Raw genomic sequence first — 20,094 nt, forward strand, 5'->3', positions numbered from 1 at the left:
GGTTACTTACTTACATCATAGAAGACAAGAGAATATGATGGTCGGCGTAACTACAGCAACCATCCCTGAAGACTGGGGAACTTGTCAGGTCAAGGCCAATAAATTCCAGGTGGTTGTACATGTCTGAATCCTGAGGATACACAACATGAAGTTGGATTTTATCATAAATGTATCACTCATTTCATGATCGCTAGAGTTGAAACTGGGTTGAATCTTGGCAACTCCCTTATGCTACAGAATTAATGACATTATAACTTAGTGGATAGATTTTAGCACCTGGCAAGAATAAGCACAATGTCCAGGCCACTCACTGAGTTTTGAAAGATACCATAAAGTGACAACTTTTCATTGCAAACACTTGGATATCATGGCCAGTGCTTCCAGTACAAATATCTTCCTATTTCTCATGACAAGTTAGCTCAAGGTTTTTTTTTGTTAGATACAAAAGAGTTGGAAAACAAAGTGTAAATACTAGAAATTAAATTCTGCAATAAGTAAAGAAAATAAGTATGGGGATATGGATAGTGTGATTTAGAAACAGGCAAAGAATGCCATTAATTATGGAGGAAATTGGTAAATAAGCAAAAGTCCACACTTCCAAAAATCAAGTATGAAAGTAGTCTTCAGAAGACCATGTTTAGGATAATTAATCCATCCTTAAAATTTCTGCAGAAAAATTTTAATTCCAGATTATTTTTGCTCTGTTACTTAACGCTGTTTCTTAGCCTTCCTGACTGTGTCAAGGAGTTTTATCTGGAATCATTCTGTTTAAATATCACAATTAGCAAAACATTACTTATAAAGTATGTCTGTTGAAATATTATTTTTTGTTATCACTACCTTGTAATATTTTCCGTCCTTGTCCATTTGGGCTGATATAACAAAATACCACAGACTGGGCAGCTTATAGTACAACAGACATTTCTCACAATTCTGGAAGTCCAAGATCAGGGAAACTGTTTGTTCCCATTCTGGTGAAGGCTCTCTTCCTGGTTCATAGCTGGTGACTTCTTGCTGTGTAGAAGGGACTAAGGGGCTCTGGGAGGCCTCTTTTTTAAGGGAATTAATCCTTCATGAGGTTCTACTCTCATGACCTAATCACCTCCCAAAGGCCCCACCTCCTAAGACCATCAAACTGGCATTAGGATTTCAACTTACGAATTTTAGGGGGGACACAAACATTCAGACTGTAAATTTATCGTTCCTGTTTAAGAATGGGATTTATCAATCAAATGCTGAACAAAGCTCTTTTGGAAATGAAACCCTGGACTAAGTATAGCTGGAGTAGTTTTAGCTTTTTCACGTATTGGGGGTATTTATGAACAAAATCACAACTAACCTGAACCTATTTCATTATTAATAAAATATCAGGTAGATGACACTTTCCATGATAATTTTGAGAGTAAACTAGATAAAGCCATTTACAACTGTGCTAATTTTTAAAGTATTTTTTTAAAGGCACAGTTAAAACTCATATTCTCTTTGCACTAAATTATTCATATTAAAAGTGATTTAAAAAAGTGATTGTACTTCAGATTAATTAGAATTGTGACAGGATGAAGAACAGGTATCAAATGGTACAACAGGTTATTTGAGACAAGTAGGGAAAGAGAAAAAAGGTTGGTGTAGACACAGATAAGGAGGGGGTTGTGGACACAGATGAGCGAGGTGAGAAAGAAGCTGGAAAGAGATGTAGATGAACTATGTGACATCATGAGAAAAAACAGGGAGTGAAGGGAAAAAAGGGCCACTTACTCCTACACTGGGATATTCCTCTTCCAAGAAACACGTCCACTTTGACTGCTCTAACAGCCAAATAGCCCAGGACTCCCCATTCTGATTTCTGAATGGGTAATACTAGAGTTAGAAACTCTCCCATATCATTTGCAAAAGCTGTGTGGGTCGCCATCTCTTCAGCTTTTATATCCACCAAACCAAAACCAACACATGGGCCAGGCCATTGAGATAACAGGGGCTTCATTCCCATTCCCTCTTGGTTAAATTCTCCTCCTTCCCCATCAAGGGATTTCATAAAACCCAGTGGAGACAACCTGATTCTGATCCCAATTTCCATTAGCTCGGGCACCATGACTATGCTGCATAACTATTGTTTCTTTAGTGACAGGCTTACCTAAGGACCAGAAGAGCCCCAAACATACACCCTTACCTTACTTCATTGCTATCTTTGGTTCTTCCTGTGCATTTAAAAATCTTGCTTCTTTGCATATGTTCCAACGGGTCAGATGATCAGGCTCATACAGCTGTTTTAAGGGCTTCTAGAACAAACAACTCAACACCAATATGGGCAGTAAATGTTTTTACTGTTTTGAGGGATTTGTCCTGTGCCTGACAAAACGTCAAGTTAGAAGCCGTTGGTCTGACTGAAGACATATTTTGGGATGAAAGAGCAGCAGTGAAAAGAAAAAGGCTGTTTTTCTCAGACTGAGCATGTACCTATTTTCTGGGATCCCCTTTCACTTTCTCTATTTTTTTTTTAATTTTATTTTTAAACTTTACAAAATTGTATTAGTTTTGCCAAATATCAAAATGAATCCGCCACAGGTATACATGTGTTCCCCATCCTGAACCCTCCTCCCTCCTCCCTCCCCATACCATCCCTCTGGGCACATTATCCTGTTTGTCAATTCCTCCTCTGCCTGATAGGCTAGTTTATGGAAGCATCTCCCTCAAGCTTTGTGTCAAACCACAGAAGGGGAGCAAAATTCAGTTTTACCAGTAATTATCGTTGTTGGTATCTCCAGAGAGAAGTTAAAAAAAAAAAATCACATGGGAAACTGTTATGAGGGCTATTAACAAAACATGAGGTTTTGTTGAATGTTTCATGGATCCATCTTAGTACTCCCTAATACCACGAGTCAGAGTTGCTAAAATGCTAAAAATGAACCTCTTTCAGCAGATGGCTTGCACCATTGGGCTTGAGCATGTTGATAAAAAGCCTTACAAGCATATCAAGATTTCAATTATTTATCCTTTCTCTGATGCTACTGCAATAGAAAAACCAAGAACAAATGGCAGGCTTAAATTTTTTTTCATTTTGCTTTTGTCAATACTATAGGAGAATCCAACATTTCTGGCTGATCTTGAAGGAATTCTTCATAAAGTTAACACTGGGAGTAATTTATTTAAATTCATCTTTTTAATTTTTCTAGAAATTAGTATTTTGGATGAAAGGTTGGTCAATGAAATAATATTTCATTTGTAGTTTTCCTTCTCTGTGGCATGTGAAAGTGAAACTTTTGGGGAATGTGATAAATATCCATAAAATTCTAATACTTACGAAAGAAAATTCTAATGGCCATCTCAAATGTGATGGTGGACTTTAACATGGCGTGGGGGATAAATGATAGCTAAAGCTCAATAAAATGATCTTATAATCATTTGTACTCTTTTACATTTCCAGTTATGGGGACATTTGTAACAACAAACTTCTTGTGTTAAAACATATTTGTAAAATCTGAAGCAATTATGACTCATGCAATGGTGGTAAAACATGAAGCAGAACAGACAACCATGTTTGCCAATGTGACTGAACAATCTTTATGACTTAATCCTTGATTTCTTGGTCTGACTCCTAAGAAAAGCTGGTTTTGAATATGGTGATTGACCATTACTTGGACTGCTTGTGTAATTCACTCTGTCCTGCGGAGCAAGTCACAGCTTTCTTCCCTCAGGGCTTACTTTTTTCTTCTATAAATAGGGGATAGGCTCTGACATACATAATTTTAAGATTTGTTGTAAGGGTAAAATCAGATGTATATGAAATCTGCCTGAAGAGAAAAGAGATGTCATCCTTAACAAACCATAGGTTATTCTGTTTTCTGCTCTAGCAGACTACACAGTGGTGATGGAGGTTTCTGATTTCATGCATCCACATCTCAGGGTCAGGTAGTGTGACACATACATACAATGGCAGTGATAACTAAAGCCTAATATGATTCAATAGTTTTCTGTATTTGAACAATGTGCTTGTGTACAGAATTTTCACCAGAAAGTTTTTATAGCAAACTTTTTATGTCAGAAGTTTATTTTATTGGTAAAATATTAAATAATATACAGAATTAAAAACTGCACTTACACTTCTGAGAAGAAATAAATCTTGGACAAATTATATGCTTGTTCCTGAGATTCCCTAAATTTATTCCAGTAGCTGTGCACTCAGACAGTACAAACCTTTATAATATAATCCTTTTCACAAAGTATTACAAAGTTTCTGCAGCTTCTTTAGTTGTACTCACATACAAACACACACTCACACATGCATATTACAACACTCATACACGTATACACAATACCCACATACATGCACAGAACATGTATGTGTGTGCATTAAAAACAAATGAAATACAAGTCCCACATTTTAGTCTGCAGTGATAGAACTGTTAGCGGAGGTGTCCAAATTGGTGTATAGCAGGGTGACTTGTCACACAACTGCAAAGACTGTTTCAGTATTTCCATAGTAAACCTCATTTTCTGAGGTATGGTATTTGAGCCTTAAAAAAACTACATTACACTGAGCAAACCTGACATACAAGGTCTGGAATTTTAATTTTACATATATATTTATATATATATATATATCTTTTTTAAACAATAGTTTTTATTTTCCCAAATTATTAGTTTGAAAAAAAATGAGGTTTACTGGTTTGACCTATCTTTTCTTTTCGCTTCTAAAACTTAAAATATCCTAGAAACTGTCAAGCAATTAGTTTTTAAAGTAGTCTAATTACCTTTGGTATTGTTAAAGAAAAAAAAATTCTAAAATGGCCAAGACATATACTGTACAAATGCAGTAACTGCCTTTTAAAAAAATGCCAAAGAAATGTTATCTTTTTAATCAAAATATGTATTTACATTACAGCAGTTTTACTACAGGGACACAGATATAAAAAAAGAAAATCAGAATGCTACATATAAATATGTAGGATATGAAAAATATCTCTTACTTAAGTTGTATGAAAACAGGAGTGCTCCAAATATTTCTTAAAAATTTTCTCCAATAGGTGATAAGTGTTTAAAATTGAGCTAAGTGCTTTACTTTTAAAGTTCATTTCCAAAGGAGAAAAGAGAAATAGAAAAAAAAATTAGGTTCTTAATTTAAAACACTGGACAAGGGTCTAAGAAAAAAAATTCAGTCTCTAAGAATTTCAACTTTAGGATACATTTCTCAGGCAAAAGATTACTAATTTCAACAAAAATTTAGTCTAAATAAAGATACCATGAGATTAGACCAGCGGTTTCCACGTTCTCTAATCTTTTGACTGTGCTGTGTTTTTCTTTTTGTTTGTTGTGTCCTTTAACTTACCATAATTTTCAAGGGTTTCTTTTTGTTTTTAACTAAAGAAAGAATAAGAAAAATAACCATCGTTTTTAAGACTTCAAGGAAAGTATTGCACTTGTACAGAAAGTAAAGAAAAACATCTTTTAAACTAAGTAGCAGAAGCAATCGCTCTGGGACTGCAAATAACACATGGTCTCAAAGGTTCAACTATTAAGAGCAAATGGGGAGCCTGGAGAGCCCACTCCAAACCCGGAATATTATTAGAGTAATGTTAAAGCATTTTCTCCCAGCTGGGAGATAGTTAAGACTTTTTGCTTTAGATTTTTAACATCTTTCTAAATTCTTGCAAAAAAAATTGTTTCATCTCTCATAACACGCATTTTAGGAGAACAATCAAATCAGAACATAAAATCCAGCAAGAAAGGAAGGAAACATATCATGTTCTTATGATTACATAATCTCTGAAGTCATATTTTAGATGCCCAATATTTGAAAGTGAAAGTAACAAAAGGGTTATATACCTTACTCGTTTTAATTCAACTACTTTTTAAAAAAATAGAAAACTACACTTGAATATAAAAATATGTCAGCAGATTATACAGCCAACAAAAATCATACACAAAAAATTAAGACTTAAGAGACCTATGAACTGGAAATAAAAACTTGACCTAATCCTCAAACTAGTAGGGGGAAAGAGAGGCAGAGACAATGATGGAGGGAACATGGACAGAAAAAAGAAAGGAGGTGGTGAAAGCAGGCAAAATTTAAGAGATCACAAAGAACTTCGATACACACAAGGGGACGTGATTTATGTTCAATATCCAAGAGTATACTTGACAAGTCAAAATGTTTTATCACAGTTTCAGAAACTGAACTACTTAAAAAAAAAAAAACAAACACACAAAAGAATAACAAAAAACAAAACCCAGAGTCTTTCCCTTGTTACAGTGTATTCATGAAAAAAAAAAAAAATCCATTTCCAGTAAATTAAGTAGAATCCTGATAAGTGCATAGTTGGGGAATCAGTGACCTCCACCCACTGAAGAAGCTTTTCTTACTGTGTGTCACTTGAGGTAATTTAAAGGGCCAGATTAACTGCAAACTGGCTTATCTAAACCTATAAGAAGTTTTATGCTGTACTTTATGTGGCTTAGCAGAGGGCCTCTAAATTTTATATTTTATTCACAAAAAGGACATCTTAGAAAACTAGTCATTCACGTACCACTCTGTATGGGATACAGGTTAATTCACAATAAATTTATACAGAAAATATACAAATGCAATGTTATGGGAGAAAAACCCCATAAACAGAATTAGGAACTTATTTTCAAAGAGTGTGTGTGAAAAATATCCACAAACTTACAGTACAGCAGGAGAAAACTAAAAAGCTAGAAATATAATGTTACATAAAAAACCTTATGGAAATTTCAAAATTTTAGGTTTCTGCAATAAATGTAAAAATATTCAAGGTGTCATTATTTGGCCTAGCAATACACTATGATAAAAAGAAACACTAGCATATCACAGCTTCTTGGTCATATGACATTTGCTTTGAATAACAAGCAGCTCATTTTTTTTAAAAAGCTGTCATATTCTAACACATCCATTGCAAGTAATACACAACCATGGTAGGAAATCATTTGCGATTATGCTTTGGAGAATAGCAATATGATATGACTCTTCAATTCTGTTTTGTTCAAGGAGAATTAATGGCCTGCTTCTTTACATCATTCCACACAACATTAACAGGTTAGAAGAGGATGTTCTAAGACTAGCAGAACACTAGACTATAGGTGAAATCCCAAAACAATACTGTATTTTATTGATTCAAAATTCCACTAATAAAGCCTTGTTTGATACTAGAACTTATTCTTCCATAAAAACAAAACAAAAATACATACCATACCATAATGCAATTCACAGCTACAATTTCCCTCCACCTCATATACTACCTGCATAATCTTGTAATGGTGTTCAGAAATACTATCAAACTAAAAAGATAGCCTCATCTGGTTACAAAGTTTTCTTTTACTTTAAGCAGATGAGCTGAAAGTCTCTGTATGGGAAATTCCTCTAATGGTTTTGACCTAAGAACATGAAGATGAATTATATAGTAATTTTAAGTGATTTTTAAAAATGCATAATACAAGTGTTGTAGAACTAAACAGCTAGCCAACACTCAATGCATTTTAAAAAGGCACAAACATAAATAAATTTTATAAGTATCTGATACATTAAATTCAGGATCTTAAGACCAGTTACTGTATATTTTAATTATTTTGCAGAAACTGGAGGTTTAAAAACATTTCTAAGATAACTTTTGTATATATAAACTTCAATTTCACCCCCCTACTCTTTTCTTCTTTTGCCTCTGGGGAATTTTCTGTTTTAGAATAGTTTTCATACAGACAATATTTACTGAAATAATATATAAAATAGAATGAAAAATGATCAAAAATTGTAACTTATCCCTTTTTGTAAAATGAATAATTCAAAATTAAAAAATAACATAGCCAATACCTCCCATAATCTAAGTTCTGTCTTGAAACCAGGAGCATAGAGTTTTTTATTTGTATTTTTGCAGACTTCTCTGTTCTTTTTCCATTCACCTTAAGGAATCAGTTTAAAGATAACAAAGTAAAACATCATTTTCATCTAAATGCCTTCACTGATGTAATTTTTGTCAAACATTTATAAAATATCATAAAAACTTAATGGTTTTGTGACGTCTAAGACTGAAACACAAAACCCATAAATAAAAACAATACCGAGCTCACTAAAACATTCTTGCCTTTCTCCATTTGCCAACAAGTAAAAGTTGAAAACTCTTCCTATTTAAGAGTAATTTGTGTTTCTTTCACTTTAGAGGTTATGTGAAATCAGCTTAAAAGTTTTTTTTGATTCATTGTTTTGATTTGTTCTGGAACTACATAGTAAAGACTCAAGGTTTAAGTTGAATAGTTGTGACCACTCCTAAAGATAGACTAGTAACTTTAATATTTCTCTATACAGTCTGATAAAGTAAACCTATTAAGTTGCTCAGGTATTAATCATAATTTTAACTCTCTATAGGCTCCTGTAACACACCTGATTAATTTCTTTTTTTTATGAATTTTCTTTAAAAGAATGTGTATGTATACTGTGATGCATGCACACAGCAGCTTGTACGTATGTATGGGATACAGTTCCTCCTTGCAGCCAGATCTGAATCCTAGTCTCTCATTCTCCCATTTTGTCCCTCCAGAAGATTCACAACAGAATATGTTTCAACAGCTTGAAATCTCTTCCAATTTGCTTACTGGTCACTTTCACTATTGTAAAAAGCCAGATTAGAATGGCTTTAAAAAAGTGATTGACCACTTTTAGAGAGAGGCAATACATATCTTTTAACATGAGCTGGATATAAATAAAATTCTGGGCAAAATTAGGGCAAAACAACATGATGCATTTTTGCCAAACTGGAAAATACAGAGGCTAACCCATTTTCATGCCCCTCAAATACTCTCATGTGAAATCTCACCTAAATAAACTGAGCATATAACTGTTATGTAAAACTTGATTTATTTGGTGTCTGCCCCTCATATTTATTTTTAGGTGCAACCACCTTGCATATTTCCTTTTGTGAAGAAGCATGCAAATATAGCCATCCAGAGTTTCCCAGAAAGCACTGTGTCCACAAAAATTCTATCTAACCTACACATTGGAATTGACCTTGTCCTCATTTGCCCCTGCTACACCCTAAGCCATCTTTATCCCTAGTTGTTCCTCCTATGAAGCTAAGAAAGTACAAGTAATACAGTGGTGGAAACGTTTTGAAAAAAGATTTTCAAAAAGATGGAATCAGAAAGGGAGAGTGCCATTAGTACTGTCCTCAGGGGGTAGCTCTACAATTCTGTAGGTCCACTGAATTCAGTTACATCCCTGGGCAGGTAGGCACATGATTGTTCATATACTGAAAAAATAATTAGTAAGCAGGAAAAAAACTTATAGATGATGCCAGCAGAAATTCACACATAGCCAAAATTATGAACATATTGACTGCCATCCAAATGTTTCCTTAAATTACAGTAAAACACAAAATCACTAACCTTAAATTATTTACCTCCCTCCAAAAGGAAAAAACATGAAATTCCAATTATATATGCGGGGTTGGGATAGATGGGGTACGTCTCAAAGACATGCTTCACTTATGAATAATACATTGTATGTTCACAATGTGGTAATGCACCCGAGCATGCAGGAAAAAAAGTGACAGTTGACATTCTATTTAAAACATTTCACATCTCCAATTTGGTGCTTTCTCTTAGATGTAAAGGAATAGTTTGGGTATTTCTCCAAAAATAATTGCCACAGAGGGCGAGTGAAAGAGAGCTGAGTTGTAACCATCTTTTGCCTAGCTCTAGCGGTGTCAGTGCTTAGACGTTGCTTACACAAGTGAATGGCAAACTGAAAATGGGTGATGAACATTACTTGGGCCAGACCTGCTTATCCATCATAGTTCTCTAGTGTTGCTAATTCTCACATCATTCTGCACTAAAAAACAGTTTCAACATCCCACGGAATGATTTTTTTAGAGCAGTTATCACTTACTGCTTAATGTAATTTCAACATTCAGAAATGGTTATCAGACAATCCAGTCATGGTCAGGCCTGTCCTCTCTAAACACAAGCAGCGAATTCTCCCTCCAAGTGGGCCCCCCACACATGAATTTAATCAGTTTCACTCAGTTCCTCCCCTCTAATGCTGTTAAACTGCAAAGAAAAAACAGAACACCCATATAAATGAAATTAAAATCTGTCCATGAAATATGCCAACATATACATGAATTAAAAGAAGAAAAATTCTTTAGTAAGGGACTGAGATTCATAAGAGCTTATATATATTAATAGTTTCATGTTTTCGAGACAGAAAAGTATGGACCTGAACACTTTAGCTTGGAGGTTCGGTTGCATTCTAGACTCCAAGAAGGGTAAAAATAAGCTTCTGTTTTATCTATAATGCACCGGTTACAAAGAAGTTGCTTTTTCCTTGTACCAAAAGTTGTAAATATTATTACTGAAGAAATACTAGAATAAATAGCCCTAGTTCCATAACCTTATGTGGTTTAAGTTACCATACTTGGGTCAAATTAGCAACTGCTCTGAGGAGATTTTGAAAGAAATAGCCTACAGCAAGATTTTTAAGACTTTCCACCAGAAGAATAAAAGATGAACAGACTATGGACAAAACACTGGGGGGTCAAAGCTTGAAAAATAAAACTAGTGAAAAGAGAAATACCAGAAAAGGGATTTCTGAGTGGGTTTTTTCCCCCCTACTGTTAGCCTAATTATATCGATATTTTTCTGCTGACTGGTTAACACTGATTAAATGCTGATAAAGTGACAATCGTAAGCATACTTTTTAGAAAGGAATACGTATACTATGCTGCCATCACATTACAGCTGTAAAAGAAAACTTCCCAAACAAATTTAAGAAAAGTAGAGGTCCCTTCTGAAAACTACTGAATGCCTCTTAGCCACTCTTAGACCATATGTTATTCTGAAAACTAGATAAAAACACTATTTGTTAAAGGTGTTCAAAGTAAGGCTGCCAGGGTGTCTATAAAATGCAAGTCATCAAAACTATGGAAAAACAGTGCTTAAGTTTAGAAAAATAAGATCATAGGACCTCAGATGTATTGTAGCTGTCCTTAACTACTTGTAGTTTATAAGTTTTTCTATATGGTACAGGGTACAACATACCGTATTATAAATTCCACAGGGGAAGTAAACATAGAACCCACAACAACTACTCATCCAAGGAGTTATCATGGAAAATAATGTGTGTGTGTTCCATGATCTCTAGAGGAAAAGGAAAACAATTTACATTTTGAAACAAATTCTTCTTTGACCAATAAAATTACTTATCCCATTTAAAACTGTGAAAGTCCAACCCAGAAAATGCTAATCTTTCCTGCCTTTGCACAATCCTGAACATCAGTGGCAAATTAGAATCCTTAGATGAATCTTTATGAATCTAGTGATTTTTTTTTCTCAAAGCATGATATACCTTATATCTATGCATGGCAGAAATGAACTGCTCTTAAATTCCCACACAATAAACAAGTCAAGCTGTTAAGGAACAATGTCCCCTGTCTCTTCTCTCTTCCGTTTCTTCCTTATTGTAATCAGGCAGAGCAAATGACACTGCGTCCACAAAATAAGAATTAACGACAGTAACAATATTTAAAAATAAAAAAAAAGGTATGTCAACATCTGAGGAAGGTGGGATTGTAAGTGCAGTATTTCTTCATGTGCAGTTCGTTACTTCATAGGGGTCCCCTTTGGAATGAAAAGGCCTAGTGGAATGTGTGCTCCCCTCGAACAATGTGTGATGAAAACTCATAACGGTCCTGGCTTCTGTAGCCACAGATGTTGCATTCCAGTGGGTCCCGGTAGCCATGGCAACCCATGTGAATGGTGTACATGACATGGTCTAGGAAAAGGACTCGGCAGTGCTCACACTTGAAGGCTCTAATCTGTTCACCTTCTCCATTGAAGACCTTGTAGATGTCCTTCAGTGAGCCCTTAGGAGCCTTGGTGGTATCCAAAGCCTTGACATCCTCCTTCATGTAAGCTGGGCTTTGTTTCCTCTTGGGATTTAAGGCAGGGTTTCCTTGGTAAGACTGGTGGTCATCATGGCTGCTTTCTGAGTCAGTAGAATCTAGGCAGCTATTGCTGGGAGAGGCCTCTCTTTCCTGGGGTCGACTCTTTGGTCTGATGAGAGAGATAGGGCCATCCATGTTGTTTTCATGACTATCGGAGGTTTCCCTGCTAATGGGTCTTTCTATCCTATTTGGATGATAGACCTGAGAATAAGCTGAGCTTATAACCGGGGCCACCTCAGCGATTGTGCTTGGCGGGTGCTGCATCAGTGGGTGAAGGGCCTCAGCTCCAAGGTAGGTGATTGCATTGTTGATGGCTTGGTCCATCATATGAGACTGCATCAGCTCAGCCTCCTTCTCATATGTTAAGTTCATATCAAAGTGAATGTCTGGGTAGCTGAATCGCATGATCTTTTCTCCTGAATGGAAGAGGGGGAGAAAAGGAAAAAGGGGGGAAAAAAAGAATACAACACAATGAATAGCTTGACTAAGGATATATACGTACAAAATTAACTCATCACTTTCATTTTCCATAATATGGTATATCTCATTCTTTAGATCAAGTATTTAGGCTCTTTAATTCTGCTGAGACTCACAAATACTCTTAACCTACAGAGAGGATTAGTAATAAAAATGTCACAAGTCATTGCACTTGTTCTAATGCCATCATGAAAATTCATCTTGCCTGAAAGGTATGATTGAGTGTGTGTTATCTTATTTTCATTCTCTATCAAAGTTTCCACTTGTCTAGAGCTCAGAAACTGTAGAAGAAAGAAGAGATACCAGGTAAAAATAGTCAGAGATTTCCTTGTTTTTGCATATTTTAAACATCAGTGACCAAGCCTCAAAGATCATAAAAACGAGAGTGATACGGTTATAACACCTGTGTTATCTCACTATCATGTATGGTTAATTTGGTTGACTTAGCTGCTATGTTAGAGAAAGATTATAGACCAAATATATGTCATTCTGGAAAAATTTTAAATGCCACAATTAAAATACTTTTAACAGTTTAATTGATAAACTGAATGAAATTTAGGGCTATATAAAAATAGGGTATTTCCCAAAGCACTTACTTATTATAAACTTGAAAATGGTCGTTTCATTGTTTTGCTTCTTGAAATGGATAATCATTCATTTTTGCATCACCCCTTTCTTATTTAAACACATATGTTATTAACTATAGTAACACCCACTGTTAGTTTTTCTATATATTTTCTTGACTGAGAGAGATTTGTAGTTTTACTTTTTAACATTTACTTCAACTAATTTAATTTTACTTCAATATTGTATATCAACATAATATCTAAGCTTAACCAATTAAAGGGTTGGTGCATAAAATAGTAGTTTAGGTTTTTCTCCTTCAAATATTGCCAGCTTTGGACAGAGTATTTTATCTTTTAAAAATTCTGCAATTAAATCAATGTGTTCTCCTACTAATGCTTACTTTGACTAACATGTACACTGATGCATAGAATTGTATTCTGGAAAAATACTTTTATGTGGCTAGTATTATTTCAGGTTTGAAGCAAGGTCTCCCAGATGAGAGGAAGGTAATGATCAGAGTAATGAAAATTGAAAAAAAATATGAGTAATTATTTCATAGCATACAATTAAGATATTGCAGTGTCAAGAGTTTAAAAGTTAAGCTGTGCTGTGCTTAGTCACTCAGTAGTGTCTAACTCTTTGCGACCCCATGGACTGTAGCCCACCAGTCTCCTCTGTCCATGGGGATTCTCTAGGCAAGAATACTGGAGTGGGTTGCCTTTCCCTTCTCAAGGGAATCTTCCCAGCTCAGGGATCAAACCCAGGTCTCCCCCATTGCAGGAAGATTCTTTACTGACTGAGCCACCAGGGAAGCACTGCTTAGAGGGTGTGACAACAATTTAGAGATTATTTATAATACAGTGTGATATGTGGTATGGGGTTAACTAAGGAATACAAAACTCACAGTATTAATAAAAGAAAGCTTCCTGAAGAAAGTGACATCACGGAATGAATGTGATGACAGATATTAGCGAAGTAAAGGAAGGGTAAGGGCTGGAGAAGCTGGTAGGAAGGCTCAGAGGCAGGAGGGCATGACTCATATTAGGGACTACTAACACTTTGCATACGGCTGAGAATGGAAACAGATGAGAAAGTTGTTATCTGATAATTCAGGGCTTATTCAAGAGCTAAGGAACTTGAAATCTATCCTGAGAGAGGTAAGAACTGAAAGGGTTAAACAGGAAAGTGACTAACTAGCTAATTATTTAGCAAGATGATTTAGGAAGTTGTTGCTACAGGGATGTAGAGATCATGGGTGGCTTCAACTAGTACAGTAGCAGTGGAAATGGAGAAAACTAGATGGAATGGAGAAAATTTTATAAAATGTTGCTAGAACTTGTTGATTATCTAGACACAGAATGAGAAAAAGAAAGAGGTTAAGTATTAAGCCCAGGTTTATGGCCTGGGAAACTTAGTGGATGGCAATGGGAGAGAAAAGATGGTGAAATCAGATTGGGGAAGACTATGAGTAATAGTCATGTCTAATAAGTACTGAGATACAGTCTCAAAATCAGGAGAGAGATTTGGGCTTGAGATACAGATATAAGAATCATCAGTTAATAGAAATTAGCTTCTGAAGCCATGGAAATAGATGATATCACAAAGGCATAATGTACAAAGGTAAAATGTGAAAAACAGAAGGTCAAAAGTGGAACCTGGAAGAACATCAAGATTTTTACACCTGCCCATAGACTAGGGCAAGTGAGAGAGAGTCCCATGCTTAGAGAGCCCTGGGTCTCACTCCTTATGAAGGAATAAGGAATGTGTAGGGCCAAGGGAGCAACTTAGCAGCAGCAGCAGCAGCAGGGCCAAGGGAATGTGCCAATCTGGAGCTTACACCCTAGACTACACTCTGGGTGCCCAGCATGCCAGAATTCTTTGTCCAAATGGCCCAGAACTTGCACTGAGAGTTGCAGAGTCCTCTTCACAGTGTTCATTCCCTGAGGACCAACTTTGTTGCTGGTAGGTACACTCTAAGGCCTGAAGAATGGCCAGTACACTACTCTTTATGGGCTGTGAGTCAGGTGGGGCATGAAAAGAATTTGGATGTGCAGACCAAATGTCTACACATACATGCATGAGGCCCCTCTTTGGTGCTGTTTAGAATCAGGAGTGGGTTTAAAAGAGGGGACTGACTGCACACCAGGGGGTTTGCTCTGCTCATGCCTTCAAGTTCTGGTGTGGAACTCTGAGGAATCTGAGAATTCTATATTATTTGAACTCAGTCTTCCAGATTAGGAGGTTAGAACACAATAGTTTTTAATTTAAGCCTGATTTATAATATTAAAATAATTAGGCATATGAATCGAGGCCTCCATTAGGACTGTAGAACCATTTGCATAACTGTTAGGGGGAATCCATTAAGAAGATTGAGAAGGAGCAGGCAGAGAAGCTGGAAGAAATGCAAGAGAGATCAGTGTCACTGAAATCAAGGAAAGAGAGTGTTTCTAAGGGTATTAACTATTCAGTAGTGAAAATATGCTTCAGTTGTGTAAAATGGTCTGAAAGTCCTCTGGACTTGGCACTATAAAGAATAATTTCAGTAGAACATGAGGACAAAAGCCAGGCTGTGTAGGCTGGAGAATGAGTAGAAAAAAAAAAAAAATTATAGAAAGCAATCACAGAGAACTCTTTCAACAATTACATCTTTGAAGAGAAGGAGAAAGTAGGTAGTAGCTGGAAAAAGACCTGGGTTTGAGGTTAGCTTTTTTTTTTAATGATGAGAATTTATCACATTGAATGCCAAAAGAAAAATGCCAATAGAAGGGACATGTTAAAAATACATGTGACAAAGGGGGAAAACAATAGTGCAAGTTATTTGAGGGGCTGGGATAGGAGAATTCCAGGGAACAAGAAGAAGCATTAATTAGAAAGAAGGATGCTGTTTTCATCCATGAAAGAAGAGAGCATTCATGTGGCTGCACCTATCTTACAGGATTAGTGATAGTTGAAATCATGTCAAATGTTCTTATTTCCAAAGAATCTAGATGTAATATCACCAAGGTATGAGATACCATATTTTGGGAGAGTAGAGAAAGGTTGAAATGGCCCTATGTGTTGAATATGAGAGAAGACTGTTCAGGGGTGGATAAAAGGAAGGCCGCTATATAGTAGGGATGGAACAATTAGTATTTGAGATCAGTTACTCATTTATTTACAGCGATGCCAATTTAAAAGGCTGTGGGATTTTCTCTAAAATTACTAGCAGCTATGTAGATGTGGAAGAGAGGTTCAGTTGGCTTCATTAGAGGGTAGGCATTTTACTAGTTGAAAGACAGAAGGAGAGTAAGACAACAGAGTCATGGAATCCAAACTGGATAAGAAAAGAGAGGATGAAACAAATACACAGCAAGTTCAAGGATCATTGGCCTGGAGAGCTTGATAAAATCAAAGGAGAGTATTTAACTGAGGAAAGTGATAAACAGAAATTTATAGTAAGTGAGGAATGATGATATTTCTCATTTCAAAAGGCATCATAGAAAAACTACTATGCAATTGTTTGTTACACAGTTGACCCTTGAACAGCATGGGTTTCAACTGCACAGGTACACTTATAGGAGGATTTTTTCCAACAGTAAATACCATAGTACTGCATGATCCATGCAGAAAGGTGGATATGGACAACTGTGTGTAAGGAGGGTCATCTGTAAATCATATGCAAAGTTTCCACTGTATTAAGGCCATTGCCCCAAACCCTGTGTTGTTCAAGGGTCAATTGTGTATTACCACTAGGACAGAATCCAAATAAAGAAAAAAATATCATGAATTTCTAATAAAAAACTAATGTTCTTATTTTAGAATAAAAAAATTTTTTAATGTATCCCTCTTTTCTAAGGGATGTAATTAAGTCAAATTGAGAGTAGCATCTAAGTCATAGGAAACATGAAAACATTATAAAGATGAGAACTAAAACAGAATAGTAATAAATTTCATATTTTTCCAATGACACAGACATTTAATAGACATCCAGCAAATTAACCAATTTTGTAAAACAGAAGAACTGGCATTTAAAAAAGGTTATTTATAAGCAGGAAGAAAGAGAGACAGAAATAAAAGTGACTCAGGGCCCCAAACAGATGTGAGTATATTCTCAGGGGCTAGTTTTAAACTGTGTGTGCTGCTAAGTCACTTCATTCATGTCCACCTCTTTGAGACCCTGTGGACCACAGCCCACCAGGCTCCTCTGCCCATGGGATTCTCTAGGCAAGGATACTGGAGTAGGTTGCCATGCCCTCACCCAGGGAATCTTCCTGAGCCAGGGATTGAACCCATGTCTCTTAGGTCTCTTGCATTGGCACGTGGGTTCTTTACCACTAGGGCCACCTGGGAAGCCCTAGTTTTAAACTGACCTAGCATAAACTATGATCTTTGGGCTTCTTTCAATGAACTTTGTCAGTTAACTTCTCCAGCTTGTCTTAAAATTCATATTTTGGTGATTTGTTAGTTCTTCAATTTTAGATTGAAAAGAAATCTCTAAGTGTTTACTGGGATAGGAGAATTTTATCACCCTTCCCCCTATGAAATAACCAAAGCAAAGGTTTTCTCTCAGTTACTACTCAACCCTCATAAAGATGTTCCACAATTTATTTTGACACTAGAATATGAGAATCTGTTTATTTTTTATCTTTCCAATTTTTACTCTATATAAGTCTATAAGAATATATATTATATATATAAATAATGAAAATTATTTATATTTAATCTGTTATTCATTCAGCTCTTTTTGAAAATAGCTAGATAATTCTGTAACCTCAGAGATAATTTATAACTATAGTATTATAGTATGCAGAATGATGCCAACCCTGAGTGTAACAAAGAATATCTGATGGCTTGGAAATGAAAGTCTAATATATCACACCTAATCTTTTCAGTTTAAAACATAAACTACATGAAAACAAAGATCAAATATGAAACATCTTGAATGCAGACTGCTGAATTACTTATTTTAATGCAAAATTGGAAAAAAAGATTTCTCTTCATTCTAGATTAAATACTTGGGGGGGATGCGTGCTCAGCTGTGTCTGACTCTTCGTGCAACCCCATGGACTATAGCCCTCCAGGCTCCTCTGTCTATAGGACTTGCCAGGCAAGAATACTGCAGCGGGTTGCCATTTTCTCCTCCAGAGGACTCCTCCCAACCCAGGGATCAAATCCGTATCTCCTGTGTCTCCGGCACTGGTAGACAGATTCTTTAAAAGCATTAATTTTGTGGAAAGAAAATGGATTAAAAACCTGGCTAATAGTCTACAGCATTTCCTTTAAGTATTGTTATTTGTTATTATACTTTATGTAAGTACAGGCCATGAGGGCTACTTTGGGCTTCCCTGATAGCTCAGTTGGTAAAGAATCCTCCTGCAATGAAGGAGATGCTGGTTTGATTCCTGGGTCGGGAAGATCCCCTGGAGAAGGGACAGACTACCCACTCCAGTATTCTTGGGCTTCCCTTATGGCTCAGCTGGTAAAGAATCTACCTGCAATGTGGGAGACCTGGGTTCAATCACTGGGTTGGGAAGATCCCCTGGAGAAGGGAAAGGCTCCACTCCAGTATTCTGGCCTGGAGAATTCCATGGATTGTATAGTCCATGGGGTCGCAAAGAACTGGACATGACTGAGCGACTTTCACTTCCTTTATATGAGGCTTCAATTTGAGATAACAATGGAGTTCTATCACTCTTTCCTTCATTTCCCTTTCTTAGGCCCACATGCCTAAGGGTATGTAGTGTGTGTATGTGTCTGCGTGTAATGTCACACATACTTTGTGTGTAGTATAATGGGGAAAAGAGATGACCATTTATTTCATGAATTGAAACATACCATATGTATTCATATATACATGGGAACATGCCTTTGCTCATTAAAATTAGCTTTTACAGAAATAAAATCCTTTGTAATGCTTACCCACAAACTTTTGTGGAGTGGAGCTTTTACGTTTTCCCATATTCCCTGTGAGCTTCTCTATGACAGCAGGTCTCTCAAAAGGCACCAGAGAAATATTGTTGTCCATAATAGGCTCTTGTTCCTTACAATCTTCCATAGGAGGTACTATATAAAACCATACAAAAAATGTAATCTGATAATTTCTTCAACATTTAAAAAGATGCAAAGATGGACTTTCGACCTCAACATGTGTTATACAAACATAAAAACTAGCATGCTAGAATAAAAGCAATTAGAAAGAATGACCTCTAATGTTAAAGTATACTCTTAATTTTACACACACACACACACACACACACACACACACACACACGCACACACAGAACTTGTTTTTATCCAAGTCTCTCTCAGATCAATGACATACACTGTTGCCACTAGTGGTGGCCAACATGTTCTTTTTCTGGTTTTATTCCTCTGAAAGTGTTTTTTAGCACTGATTAAAATCAATACTAACTTTAAGACTGCACTATTCTGAAGGCTTTAGGAGTTTATTTTTCTAAAACAATTTAAGCAAGTCAACTTGTTTCAGATGAAAGCTTATACAGACACACAGAAGAGCAGCATATTTAATCAGTTTTTTTCACCCGTGTATTTTCTTGTAGCAGATTTTCTATCTGATGAGCTGAAAGAGCTGTGAGCCCTGTTGGCTGTGGCTACCTACCTGCACAAAGCAGCCTTCATGAAGAAGATCCGATTCTGAACATGTCCATGCATAGTAAACGGTGACAGCTTTATGATTGTAATTTATTTTAAAAAGAGCTCTTCAGCAGGATAAAAGAATCCATTTCCAAATTGGCATATTTGCTCACTAAACTACTGCTCTAATTCATCTGACATAAACTCTCCTGCACTGCTCCCTTTTCATCCCATCTGTCTAAGTGGCTGTGGGTTAATATATTGGCTCATAGATACTGACATGAGATATTGACATGTATGGTATAGACACAGAACTTAAAGTTATTTTTGAACAAAAATACTTTCAAAGGATATTTAAAGATAGAGTAACACTGGAGACAGACTGCACGTGTGTGCTAAATCACTTCAGTCGTGTCTGACTCTTTGTTACCCTATGGACTGGAGAGCACTGCATGGCTCCTCTGTCCATGAGATTCTCCAGGCAAGAATACTGGAGTGGGTTGCCATGCCTTCCTCAAGGGGATCTTCCTGA

The 20,094-nt window shown here is 36.1% G+C and overlaps 1 protein-coding gene across 12 annotated transcripts in view; it reads right to left on the reverse strand.

Annotated features, from left to right (window-relative positions):
* Positions 1 to 4,027: 4,027 nt before the first annotated feature.
* The window catches only part of IKZF2 (IKAROS family zinc finger 2), a 186,827-nt gene continuing 170,760 nt past the window's right edge, over positions 4,028 to 20,094 (reverse strand). For all 12 annotated transcript variants that reach the window (XM_025278196.3, XM_025278187.3, XM_025278191.3 and 9 more), the window contains 2 exons: positions 18,888 to 19,031; positions 4,028 to 12,361 (listed from right to left, as the gene is read on the reverse strand). In XM_025278196.3, the coding sequence (XP_025133981.1) occupies positions 11,637 to 12,361; positions 18,888 to 19,031 (869 nt within the window). In that variant the 3' untranslated portion in view covers positions 4,028 to 11,636. The remainder of the gene's footprint in view (positions 12,362 to 18,887; positions 19,032 to 20,094) is intronic.

The sequence above is a fragment of the Bubalus bubalis genome, chromosome 2 (assembly GCF_019923935.1).
Source record: "Bubalus bubalis isolate 160015118507 breed Murrah chromosome 2, NDDB_SH_1, whole genome shotgun sequence".
NCBI lineage: Eukaryota > Metazoa > Chordata > Mammalia > Artiodactyla > Bovidae > Bubalus > Bubalus bubalis.